A 14,664-nucleotide genomic window follows, 5' to 3' on the forward strand; every position below is an offset into this window, starting at 1 on the left:
CAGAATCTTTATGTTGATTATCTGATAAAATACGTTTTATTTGATATGTTGCTTGAATTGAGTCTTCGGTGCAGTGTTTCTATTGTTGCTTTGATAAATTAATTAAGTTAAAGGGTGTCTACGTTAATTCATTAGAAAACTACTTTGTATGTATATATAAGCTACTAATCTGCTTACATCTAACCCTTGATAGACAGGCTTCGGATGAACAGTTCGAAAGCACAACGCGGAAAGTTGAAAAAGAAGCGTATTGCCTTGAAAGATGTTATTGACAGATTTTTAGGAAACAACAAAGACCCAACTTACGTCAACAACGTGTTTGTTAAGTGCATTTTTTACACTCGTGTGTTGACTATTTCTCTGAAATTTTCGTTGCCGTCAGCGAAAAAAAATGTAAAGGTTTCATTAAGATATCAGGGAAGGTGGAACATCAGCATGATGGTTGATTACTGTTGGTCATTGAAACGAGATGCTCCAGATTCTACAGTTAAAAAAAACGACTACAACGCGTAGTTATGGGATTTAAGGACATAGGTTTCCAAAACAAAATTCACTTTTCTTCTGCTTGTTTGTGTTTTTGTTAACAAACATAATAATGAAAAATATTCATTGCGGTAAAAGAAATAAAAATTGTATATAAGTAAGAGGTTGTTTTTCTTCCCGATTTTCAAAAAATTCTTACGTCATAGAAAAAAAAAAGAGATTATTATTTTAGAAATTTGCGTAAACAGAACTATAGAAAATCCTTCACTGAAGACTATGAAGTACAAACTTACAGGCATATGTTATTAGAGTTTGGCTCAAAACACTTATAATAAAATGTAATAATCTCATTAACAGTAAATAACATTATGTATATTATATGTCCTTTTATTTTCTCATGTAGTGTAAATAATTCCTCAACTTTATGGTGTTGTGCTTTCGTAGTTTATTCTGAACGTTCTTATTTGTATTAATAAATATTTCAACGTGAAACCCATATTACAATACGTTTAAGTTTATACTGAAAAGCGAAAAACAAGACAGTTGTTTACGTCTCTAACTATTTAATTAAATAAAACACATTTTAATACTCATTTATTAGGAAAAAAAATAATTCATATCAAGTGAACATTATTTTGTGTATCTAAAATCAAATAACTAAAACATTAAATTAAACAGCTTATGTGTTTTTTTTTTGTTTTGTTTTTTTGACAGTACGGTACTTGCCAGATGAGATGATATTATAAATGGCTAAATATTAGCCAATAGTAAAAAAGGTTGCATAAAACAGCTGTTCTAGTTTGCCCAATCAGCATAGGCGTGTGTTCAAGGCTTTGTACTGTGACACATAAAAACAGGACGGACGCATGAGGTTTGTATTAAATTTGACCCGAATTCTGTAAAGGAGTTATTTCGTAAGTTTTAATTGTAAGTCTCACTTACGAATCTGAAATCTCTACCTATTTTCTGTGAACAGTTTTATACTGCTTTTGAAGTTCGTAAGATTTTTTATACTCTGCATGGAAGAGTTAGGTCTGCTGTGTCCGAAAAAAAAAGCGATGGGTCAATCGCCACGTGCGACTTACTATCCTTGCATGCTTCGTAGCCGGCGTGTTTTGGAACTACTGCTGGCGACAGAAGTACGATACACAGTATCTTGTGCCTGCTGGAAAAGCGTCCAAGCCGAAATCCAACCGTTTATGAGGAAGATAGTGACAACGTGGATGCATGAGGTGAGGTATTCATAACATATAAGATTCTGCTTATTTACCTAATAACGATTTTTTTTTTCTAATTCTCCTTTTTAAAGTTTTAAAACTTATTACATATAGCAGGCCTGGCATGGTCTGGTACTTAGGGCGCTCAACTCATAATCTGTGGGTCGCGACTTCGTGTCCCTGTCAATAAGCATGCTCGTCATAATGATGTGAAAAGATATATGTTTGAGCAATCATATTTTTTATCAATTCTTAGAAATTAATAAAAGCAAACATTTTTAATACGTCCAATAAATAAGATAATTATCTATTCAGCTAGTCTATATTTGTTAAGTTTAACAAATCAACCGCTCTGATTAATCTGCCATATGCACAGATTTATAAAGATTGAAGATCAGCGCTGATTAGTGGTTTTAGGCTGAAATTATAGGTGTATACATGTCGCTTTCGACTCATGTAAATTTATATACTTTTAACTAAACAATTGAAAATAAACTTTTTTACATTAACCATTGCCTAAAACAAACGTACCTGTAACTGCTTTTATTATTTTATTTATATACACATCTTTCGTGCTTTATGAAACTTTTACTGTTTCTATAAGACATTATAGATGACATCTTATAATATACGAAGCATTAGTTTACTATAATGACGAATCTCAGGTCTCTAGTAATTGATATAATTTTCCTCTTAAAGTTTCTCCTTTCATATCTTTGATTTCAATCATTTAACAAGAATATTGGCATATTTAGTTATTATTTTAGCCTATAAGATGAATGAAATGTTTGATGACCTTTCGTACTTCAGTATGAATTCACCAAGTTGTTGAAGCTTTCAAATTAATTCACTTATTTTTACTATTTTATTTTATTTTATTAGAAGCTGATATTTTGTAAATTTATTTACAAGTTAAAAGTAATTATTTTGTAGTGTGACTTGAGAAACACAGTCGGTCTGTTATAATTTTTTGTTGCTCATCATTCAAGGAATAATTAGTAATAATTCTTTTTAGTTTGCTACAGTTTGTTTTTATGTTAATAAAAGAATAGCGTGAGTGGTATCTCAAATTTCTCGAAATGTTACCAAAGATTCGACTTGTAAATGTTACAGTTTTTGTTTCTCTGATGTATTGGTTTACAAGTTATAACACTAATTAATTTCGGTGAATTTATTGTTCAAGGTTGTCTTCTGTAATATATAAGTGATTTTAAAATTTTAGTTTTTGTTTTATAAATAGCTTGAGTTTTATCAAACGTTCTTAACAATTAAGTTTTAAGGCGATATCTAACAAAATGTGACAACTGACAACAGCGAAATGTCTATATAATTATTGCACACAATTTATGTTGTGCTTCTAAATATCTTAAATTTTCCAAAATTATGCTAAAGCTCATTTAAAGATGTTTTATTTAAACAAAATCATTACCTTCTGTAATAATTCAAATGATACCAAATGTTACTACATTTGGCCAATTTTATTTTTTAAACGCAAACATACACTGGATGAAAATGTGCATGAAGAAGTTGAGGAAAGTTGGACGACAGATACTGAAATACTCGTGCATCTATGTTATTGATCTTGATTTCTAGGTTGGTGCCTACCCGTCTGCGCTGTTTATTTCTAAACACGATATGCCACCTTCGTTTCGCGTAATCTGTATATTGATTTTTTTTCTTACCCAAACTATTATATTTTTAACATATGTAGTTAATTGTTCAATAATTGTAACAAAATACGAAGAAACGCCTACTCGATGCTAATGATAGGTATGAGGTGATAAACATTTCAGTGTAGCAGCTGCATTGATTGCAGACTTTTATTGTGCCAAATGATGCTATAGCCACTTGCATAACGGATAAATATATATATGTATGTAAGCTGCAAGTATTGCACATACTTGTTCCATTGTTTACACTACGTACCAGATAAGCACATGGCCAGGTGGTTAGGGCGCTTGACTCGCAATCTGAGGGTCGCGGGTTTGAATTTTTATCACATCAAACGTACTTGTCCTTTCAACAGTGGGGCGTTATTATCTTAGAGTCAATCCCACTATTTGTTGGTAAAAAGAGTAACCCACAAGTTTGCGGTGAATGGTGATGACTAGCTACTTTCTCTCCGCTAAATTAAGGGTGACTGGCGCAGATAGCCCTTGTATAGTTTTGGCGAAGTTAAAAGAAACCATCAGCATGTACTGTGTACAGTGAACCTTTTCAAAGAATTCGAGAAATGGTCAAAGTAACAGCTTTTTACGTTTATTTACATTATCTGTAGGAGTGCTGTTCGTTTTGTATAGTAATATACTGCGCAGATAGCCCTCGAGTAGCAATGCGCGAAATTCAAAACACACAAAACACAGTAATCTACTACGTACGTATACGCTGATGATGTAACAATCTGGAAAAGTGCCCCTACACCAGAAATAGCAGCCACTAACTTACAACTACAACTGAATAAATTATGTGAATATTGCGAAAAATATAGAATTAAAATAAATACAGCGAAGACACAATTAGTAATATTTTCAAAATCAACGAAACATCAAAAAGTTCAACCTCAGATCTACATGAACGGAAAGCTTCTCCAAACTGCTACATCCGCAAAATATTTAGGGTTAACATATGATTCAAAACTTACATGGATAAAACATGTAAATAACATAAAAACTAAACTTTGGCGAAGAATAAACTATGCTAGGAGTCTAACTGGTAAAAACTACGGAACAACTCCAGAAAACATCATTAAAATATACAAGACATACATTAGACCTGTAATAGACTATGCAGCTCCTGCATGGATCAATGTAAGTTAAAAACAATTACAAACCAAACTCCAAACATTAAAGAATACACTAATTACATCAGCATACAGAGTACCTAAAACCACTTCCTCAAAGTTCATGCACAATTACTCAAATACACAAACAATACCAGATAGACTTCTACATAGTACAATAAAATATTTTGATAAAAATTGGCGAAAAAATAAGATGTTATGCGAACTAGACAGATATTGCATATATGATGAAGAGAGACCTAAACACCTCTCCCCGTTAAATTTGTGCATCAGATCATTAAGATAAAATTATTTAAAGTAATAATAGTAATAATAAAATAGAGCTAAAATAAAACAGGCCACCTACGTTCTAGACTTATTGAAAAAATAAACAATATAAATGGACATTGCCCTGAAAAGGACCAGACTATAGTTATCATATTACTCCAGCCATTCAGTATTTACTCGAAATATAGTAATCAGGTCACTCCAACAAAGTAATGGAAGGAGGAAGAGGTCTAGTGTACCTGAGCCTCCTGGGTAGACAAATATATATACCCAAACATCTAGAGAGATAGATAGATACTACGTATCTATAACGGATTATGATAACTGTATTAAGTCCGAGTGTGATGATTGGTGTACTGTAGATTTACATGTAAGATTGCACAATAATTACAGCATATTTGTGCATCTGCTGAGTTACTACAAAGATGGCTAGCATCCAAACGACAAGAGATAACTGATAAAAAAGTAAAAAAGATTTTATAAAGCTTACAATTAAAAATGATTTAACATGACACAACGTGTAAAACATTCGTTTACAATTAATAAGAATACGAAATTAAATTTATCACACAACAAATAGTTAATAAAAACAGGAACATTCCCTAAAAGGACTATATTCAAACTTAAACGCCTGTCTAATACTTTATTATTTCTAGACCTGGACCAGCTTCATTGTTTAATACGACATCTTTGTTTTTTTCATTTTCAATAGTTTTTCTGATAGTTAATTCAGTTTTAATTTCCACCTGTTTTATGAACTTTGTGTTACTTTAGTCTATAATAAAGGTCTGCTAATACCATTACATTTACTTTGTATTTTTTACTGCGATTTTATGTTCCTTGATTCTGAATTCTAAAATTCTACAAGTTTGGACAATATAAACTCCACTACAGATACAAGGAATTTTATAAATCCCACTTTTATCAGTTTTTTCTATTTTATCCTTTGTACTCGTGAGACTAATTTACAACGCAAAGAAAAATGTTACACTACCCTCTATAACGTAAGATAAACTAACTCTTATGTTTTTATGGTTTCCCTCTTAAGTAGTATAAGGTTAGAGTTCAGTCTTGTACGTGCTAACATTCTTAAGTAATTAATATGCTTATGATGCAATTTGTCAATAATTTCGAGATTATGTCATTTATCTCTGGCTAAATGTTTTAAATAAACTTAACTTTGCTTTCACATCAAAATCAAAAGTACATATGTTTAACGTTCTAAAATACAAATTTGTAAAAGATGGCACGATCTATTGTGTGATGGTGCTACGGCCACTGATAGTCAAACGGGAAGCTAAGAGTCATCTACTGTCCCGTTTGACTGTCATATCTAAGAAACTTAGCTGACCATCTTTTTCCATCTCTGATGTGAATAAAATGGTAGGAATAATGGAATTATGATGGTTTTCAAATTCTTATGCACTCCCAATGTCTGTTTGTTTGTTTGTTGGTTTTTGAATTTCGCACAAAGCTACTCGAGGGCTATCTGTGCTAGCCGTCCCTAATTTAGTAGTGTAAGACTAGAGGGAAGGCAGCTAGTCATCACCACCCACCGCCAACTCTTAGACTACTCTTTTACCAACGAATAGTGGGATTAACCGTCACCTTATTACGCGCCCACGGCTGAAAGGGCAAGCTTGTTTGGCGCGACGGGGATGCGAACCCGCGACCCTCAGATTACGAGTCGCACGCTTTAACACGCTTGGCCATGCCGGGCCCTCCCAGTGCTATTCCATCACTCTAAAAATGTATCATCTACACACCTTAATCACACTAAACATTTTTATTTCAAAATTAAAAATAAATAATTCACATAAAAGGGAGGACAAGAGGAGATCCCATCAAAGAACCTTTAATCTGTTGAACAAAAAATTTTCCCCATCTTAAAATATGCGTTTTACACACACTCTTAAGAAAGCTTTAAAATTTCGTTCACAGATTTAAAAGCGACATCGACGTATGGTCGTTTGTATAAATGTCCTGATACCATACATGTACCCAAGTATTGCTGGCCACCTGACGTATTTGTTTGGAAAGCTATTTTTGAATACTGTGGTGAAAGTCTCTTACATCTGCACTCCATCCGAGACTCATTGACAGCGTGTTATGATTAGTTCTCAAACATTTGAATTCATCGTTATGTTCTGGAAGGTTTATAAATCGCCTGAGTTTATATTTACTATTGATATATCATAATTATACCTCTGTTGTTGTTTTCAGAAATATGAAAGCTAGTTTAAATTCAACTGTAAGGGTGGGACCGTCGGCTTCTGTCCCGCTGATAAAATCGCTGTATAGAAAAGAGTGTCAAGGGTGAGAAAACAACATTATAGAATAATTTAAAGTTTATGGCGGAGCTACAGTGATAAACTTATGTTATTGTACACTAACACAGGTATTCACGGGACAAGGATGAAATTGTACTAAATTACCCACAATTAGGTGAATCCGAAAGTAATGGTCGTAGTGAACTTTTTACCTTGGCACACAAAATTGTCCAAGATCGTACGACACTGGTTCATCAGAATTGATGGTGACTTTTTCTTCTATAATATACAATGTGTAGTAAATATGTAATATATACATATATATATATATACGCGCAGGTATACACATATAAAAATGTGTTAGTGGGTTAGGCATTGCCTCTCCCCCTAGTTTCACATTTCCATTTAACAGGATTAAAATGTCAAACCAGGTTTGAGGTAAATAAAATATAATGGTTGCACCTAATATTGTAAACTATTTAATCATTTAATCATTTTTGTATTTTTCATAACATTTGGATTATAACTAAAATTCTACTTGTAACTTAATTTTCATTTCCAGAAAAGGTTGATGAAAACAAAATTCATTCATAAATAAAATGATATATGACCTAGATATATATTATGCACATATTTTAATTAAAGTATTATAGCCTTTAGCTCACTTTTTGTACATTTTATATTTGTAATTATGTAATCCAACTTTTATTTAACCACCAGTAGCACAGTAGTATGTCTGTAGTATTTGAGATATCAACAACTTGTAAAAAATCTTTCATGTGGTTGTGACTAATATTTCCTGGTTTTATCTTTGAAAATTTTATCTCACTGCTAGTGTTAAAAAACCTTTAAAGGATGGATAAAGTGTTCATTATTTGAGGTATTATGAGAAATGTAGTGGGATGCTCCCTTATGATTCATTGCACCAATAATCATTAAATAGTTTGGTTGTTTGACCTGCTTCGGTAAAATGGTTTGTTTTGAATATCGCACAAAGCTACTCGAGGGCTATCTGTGCTAGCCGTCCCTAATTTAGTAGTGTAAGACTAGAGGGAAGGCACCTAGTCATTACCACCCACCGCCAACTCTTGGGCTACTCTTTTACCAACGAATAGTAGAACTGATCAACTTAAAACGCCCCCATGGCTAAAAGGGGCGAGCATTTTTGGTGTGACGGGGATTCGAACGCCCGACCCTCGAATTACGAGTCGAGTGCCTTAAACCACTTGATCATGCCAGGCAGTGAAATAAAGACTAGCTTATTGATTCACAGTTCTTGTGAATAGTTGTAAATTTAGTAATGAGAATATTAAATATAAAAACATAACCTGTGTTAAAATTAAATAGTAAAATAAACGGTGTTTTATTCCCATCCTAACCTTAAAATATATTATTTGTAAATCACTAAAATAACATTCATAATAATTACTGTTCATTTGCTTAATCTGGTTCACACCCAAACAGTATTTTCATGAAAGGTAACTACATATAACACCTAGAACACGATTGTGCCTATCGTATATCAACCAATGTTCAATCATTTCCATAAACTTGCGCTTGCTTCTTTAATGTTATTAAATTAGTTTTTTTTATTTAAGAAAATTTAGATTAAAATAAATATCTTGATTTCTTTACTGTATAATGAATTTTAGGTATGTGAAGAACAGAACTGTGAAGAGTTTGTCTTTCCCGTTGCTGTCAACTACATGGACAGGTTCTTGGCGAAGGTGAACATTAAAAAGTCGCAATTGCAACTATTAGGAGCAGTCTGTCTTTTGACAGCGTCAAAGTTTCGACAGTCCCGGCATCTAACGGTTGATGTTTTAGTTTATTATACAGATTACTCTGTTACCAAAGAAGAAATTATGGTGAGATTTTATATAACTGTGTTGAAAACCTTCGAGAATGTGATGGTTAACAGTATATAACTTTATTTCACATCTATCACTGTCACTCTTTTAGCACATCTCATGACTTTTACATTAATTTTCATATCTAAAGGAAGCAGAATGTCTGAACAACATCTACATATCTTTTAAAACGGCTTTTAATAAAAACAAATTAAAACACCCCATGCTTCTGGAATGGTAAAGTACATTTTAATAAGCGAGATCTGATAAGACAGGAAACATTTGGGACACAGTTTATAAAATTTACTGTAACTGCTATTCGCATTCACAAGTAGGAAACATAGGTTTCGCTAAACCTTTCTTATAGATACGCGGCCATTAATGTATCAGTCTATATATAGGATCTCACTACAAGCTTTTGTAAAATGTCACCTAATGTATAATATATAGGATATATCAAAATTTTAGTTACGTTAAAAACACACGGTTGAATTTTTCTGAGTGTTTTACCTCTATATACGTCAGTTCGTTGTTAAGCGCAAACTACACAATGGGCTATCTGCACCGTATTCAACACGGGTATTGAGCCCGATTTTTAGCGTTATAGACTTTATCGCTGAGCCAGTAGGGGTGATACGTCCGTTTCAAAATGTTCAGATAGCTTAATTGCTTTACGCCATGAAACGCCAAACCAACCAGCGAATTAAAATGTTACATTGTACTAAAAGTTAGGATCACATTCGGCTAAGCTATTACAAATTGTATTAAAATGCAACAGAAGTATGGAGGTGTTTGCATGTTATTTGATCGTTATATTTTAAAATCAATATGAATATACGTTTTGTTAATTACCTCATAAGTACAGTTAAAAAAAAGCAAATTTAAACCTAGTTCATTATGTAAAAGAAACATGTAAGATATTATTTTTTTAATAATTAAAAATAAGTATTGAAATGTCTACAGCATAGAAAGAAACAAGTATATAAAACAATTGTGTATTTTTAATAATTCGAAGAGTTGTTGTTTTTGAATTAAGCACAAAGCTACACAATGGGCTATCTGTGCTCTACCCACCACGAGTATCGAAATCCGGTTTTTAGCGTTGTAAGTCTGCAGACATACCGCTGAGCCACTGGGAGGCAATTCGAAGAGAAGACAACCAATTTTCTAAGTAGCTATATGAAAGTTGTGCTTCAAAATAGCTGTAGGTAAATTTTGCTTTTAAGTAGCTGAAATAAGTTTTGCTTTCAGCTAACTTTATGAAAGTTTAGTAAAGTCGTCCAATAACTATAGTGGTAAGATGAGAAAATAGTGAGTTTCGTTAACAGTATGAAATTAGTGTTAAGAAAAGTGTAATAAAATGGACAATGTATGTAATGCTTGTAAAAAAAGCTATGTTAAAAAACTCAATCGATCATAAAATAACAGTAGAAAATTATTACTATTTAGGAGATAAAACATTTTTGAACTTGTTACATTGTTAAGTTTGGATAGTAATAAGAAACGTTTTTTACAAAATCATTTTATACGTTCCGAATGCATCACATAGCTGCAGAGTATTTGCTGGTTATTGTTAACAACTACATGACTTATATTTTAAGACTTTTACCAACAGTTATTGCTATTTTGCTGTCGAAACACTTCTTTGCGGTTTGTTTTAAGACTTGAAAAGCAATTTGTTATATGATAATTGATCTCTAATAATAAAGCCAATAGAGAATCCTCCCAAATTTGCCCAAATAACAAAATCAATAGATCCAACCCCTTACATTTGGACAGTTCAACAAATGCTTTCAAAAGAACTTGCATTATTTTGACATTTTCTCTTTTGTCATTACTGGAAGAAAAAAAAACTACTTTTTGCAACAATTGTGTTTCTGTAATTGTTTGACGAAAAAGTGATAAAATTTGAAACTAGGCTCTATCCCGATTCAATATGAACTAAAAAGTAATGTGAAAAAAAGATATATTAAGATCGTTTGTAAAAACCGTATACGTACATTAACGATCACTTATAAGCCCAAGATGGTCGGGAGGTTAAGGTGCTCGACGCGCAGTCGGAGGGTCGCGAGGTCAAATCCCAACCAAACATACTAACCATTTCAGCTGTGTGGGCGTAATATGAGGCAGTCAATCCTACTGTTTGTTGGTAAAACAGCAGCCCAAGAATTGAATTCAGTTTAACTTTCGCTGCTAAATTAGAAACAACTAGTGCAGATAGCCCTTTAACAGCTTTGCGCGAAACTCAAACTAATCATTAGTGCTTTCAAACTTATTTCTATATTTCGAAAAACTGACTTTGGAGTGAGATGTTGTATCTACCAAACTAAGCTAAAATTTTATATTTTATGGGTTCTGTATATTCAAATAGCAATAAAAACTCACCCACTTAAAAAAATATGCTTGTTTGTTTACGGTTTAATAAAGTGCTGAACGTCGTTTTAAAGCAGCCAAGCAAGGATTATGGTTAAATCTAAAATATGAACTAAATATTTTGTTTCGTCTTAGAACAAAGATACACATAGTCTATCAGCATTCTGTCCGCCAAGAGGAATCAAACCATGATTTTTATGTTGTAAATCCTTAAACTTGCCACTGACCTATTGTAGAACTAAATGAAATCGGCAGTGCATGGATGGTTCTTTTCTCTAGGAAGGGGTTGTTGCATAGCCTTCACAAAAGCAATCAGTTTTCAATGGCATCTAATATATATCTATGGTTGAACAATTTCAAAATGTAGGTCTGTTGCATATCCGTCCACCACGAGTTTATTTTATTGGCTGTTGTTGTTACGTGAGCAGAGGCAGTTTTTCCTATTGGGTAAACTGGGCAATTGCTTGGGGCCCCACTCATGGGTAAGTCCCTGATGCTATGCCATTTAATCTATTTCTGAATTGTCTTATCATTATGGGTCCTAGTTTACTGAATTATGCCCTTACATGTGATAACCGTTTTAATGTAACATACCCTCTGGATATCACACAAATTGATAGCTTACATATATGTTTGCGTATAATAGGTTATTTAATAGTGCAGAAAAGCATTATTATGAAACAATGTGAATGTAATAAGATAATCATATTTATTTACCACAACGTTCAGCAACGTTTACCGTCTAAGAAGTTGTGTTAACAAATATGATCTTGCTATGGCACTGAAATGCATATCTCCAAGATAACTGTTTCTCGTGCAATTACGCATTCTCCCACTAGAAATAGCACGCTTTCTTTATGGCATCGTAATAAAAAAGAAAAGAACAAAATACTTTACGTGCCAGAAAGATAATCAAAAACAATGTATGAATGAAATCAAAACCACGTATGTTGCATGTTTAGTTTTTTCACTGTCTTCCTTTCATCCTATTTCCTTTCATCTTTTTTCGTATTGCACGCACAGGATTACCGTATTTCTAGATTTATTCCAAGCATCACACCATTATTTACTTTTACTTTATGTAGTACAAAGAATTATTAAACCAAATCAGATGCTTTCCAGTTTTTATATGAATATTTAGAAGTTTTAAAAGTAAATCTTTGCTTATAAGCATGTTGATTTTTAAGCTGAATTTAATTTAAATGTTGCAGTTTCTTCAAGCTATTTAACCTTTTGTGAAGATCAATCAAAATAATGTTAGTGTTAAGTAAGATGATATAAATTAAATGCTGAATATTTTAGACATCCAAATGTACATTCTGTATTAAGCACCTCGCGGTAAAGACTCGGCGGAAATGACTGTCTATTTTGTAATATATTTTTGTTTTGCTATATGTATAATATTATAAAACTATCCTTTAATTGCTTTGTGCAGGTTATTCACATTTTATACAATAAGTATCTAAATATCAATAAATATCTTTAATTAGTTACTCGTATTTATTTATTTTTTATTTGTCGTTCTAAAATTTTGCTTTCAAAGCAGATAACAAATATTTTTAAAACGTTTCATTGAGTTTGAGCCTTTGAAATTTTATATAAGTCTGAAATATATAAATCAAAATGTTAAAAATATTTAAATAACATTTCTATTACAGGCCTGGGAACTTCTTCTTCTGGGAAGACTAAAGTGGGACCTAGCTTCGGTGGTAGCCAATGATTTTATTGACCACCTTTTATTGCGACTGTCAGTGAAGGAGAACCTCGCCACCGTGCGGCGACATGCCAGTATTTTTATATCTTTGTGTTCAACAGGCAAGATTCAGTTGATCTATATCTTTAAGTGTTTTTTTTTTATTTAAGTAATAACTTGCACAACATGAGTAATCAAAATAGTAGAAAAATAAGCTAAAATAATTACAATAACAGAATGCTAATATTGTTTATATCAATCCAGCTTATAGGTAGTACATCTTACAGGATAAAAGAAAGTGTTATTCTTATCTCTACATTAAAAAATACACACAGAAGTGATCATTAACTGATTTTTTTTTTTTTAAATGAGTTTCATTTGGGAAACTACTCACGAGATATTTATTACATTCGTTATGAAACATTGCGAGAGTAATAAAATTATCAAATCTGTATACCACAACCTTCGGCTATCTTTACCGTCTAAGAGGCAGTGTTAACCAATACGCTATTGCTATATCACTGAAATACATATCTTCAAGATCACTATTTGTCGCGCTATTACACGTTTTCTCACTAGAAATTGCATGTTTTCTTTATGGTGTCATAATTAACAATTGACTACGCCTTAGAATGATTATCCTTATGACATCAGTATAATTTATTCTGCAGTCTTTACTCAACGATGTTTGTTTATTCGAATTTCATGCACAGTTACTCAAGGATTATCTGCGCTAGTCGTCTGTCTAGGGGAAACGCAATTAATTAACGCTACCCTTCGCCAGTTCTTGGACTTCTATTTAACAATAAATATTAAAATTTACCATGAAATTATAAAACCCTATAACTGAAAAAAAAGAGATATAGTCGATAATGTTTCTCAAACCTGTCGCACGCAGAATGAGTCGATCGCCCTAAACATCAGGCCATATCAAGCTTTTTGCTTATCACCTACAGGCTCACTACTTAGTAGATATTCGTGAAGCAAAACTAATTTTTACATTGATCTATTTATTTTCAACCTAATTTTGTATTTACACTAGTTTATGCTGTGTTTTTTTTTCATTATATCAGAAATAGTTGACTTTTTGGAACTATGATTTTGACTGGGTGAACAATTTGGTGAGTTGGTCACTTTATGGTTTGGTGTTTTAGTTATGGTTTCTTGTCTTGTTTTGGGACTTGTTTGGTACAGAAAGTGAGTAGCAATCACCTTTCAAAGTAAAACTCTTATGTTATTGTTGATTTTTCAGCGTGCATATTTGTATTATGCTCATTGAGTACCTTGACTCATACATGTAGTCTACTGATTCGATGATATATATTACTGGTGTGTTTTTTTCTTAAAACATGCAGACAGGGTACTTCGTTTAATATCAGTTTCTTTTTCACACTTTTAAGTCAAGTTTCTGATATTCCATATTCTCGCCACAAGCATGTAATTAGCATTTACTAATTAAAATAAAGTACAGCTGTAAACATTAACTATTTGAATACATAAATTAATAAACCTTTCTAGTCTTCAAGCCAGACAATTTGTTTTTTTGTTTTGTTCATAGTACATGACTTGACCTTATGTTTTAAGCCTGGAACAGTTTCTTGAGTGTGAAGTAATTGTATAAAGCATTGTAATTGTACCAATACCAAAGACAATAAATTGCTGCACTTAGCAGTGTCATCCTTATCATTAAATAAAGAAACGTTATTCAATC

At 32.4% G+C, this 14,664-nt stretch overlaps 1 protein-coding gene across 1 annotated transcript; it reads left to right on the top strand.

Moving 5' to 3' along the window:
• The first annotated feature begins 1,215 nt into the window (after positions 1-1,215).
• On the top strand, positions 1,216-14,083 carry LOC143225486 (G1/S-specific cyclin-D2-like). The gene is made up of 3 exons (XM_076454976.1): positions 1,216-1,715; positions 8,690-8,905; positions 12,919-14,083. The coding sequence occupies exons 1-3, from the start codon at positions 1,503-1,505 to the stop codon at positions 13,120-13,122; spliced, it is 633 nt and encodes a 210-aa protein (XP_076311091.1). The 5' UTR covers positions 1,216-1,502; the 3' UTR covers positions 13,123-14,083.
• The last annotated feature ends 581 nt before the right edge of the window (positions 14,084-14,664 follow it).

Source organism: Tachypleus tridentatus, chromosome 9, assembly GCF_004210375.1.
Source record: "Tachypleus tridentatus isolate NWPU-2018 chromosome 9, ASM421037v1, whole genome shotgun sequence".
NCBI classification, from domain to species: Eukaryota; Metazoa; Arthropoda; class Merostomata; order Xiphosura; family Limulidae; genus Tachypleus; species Tachypleus tridentatus.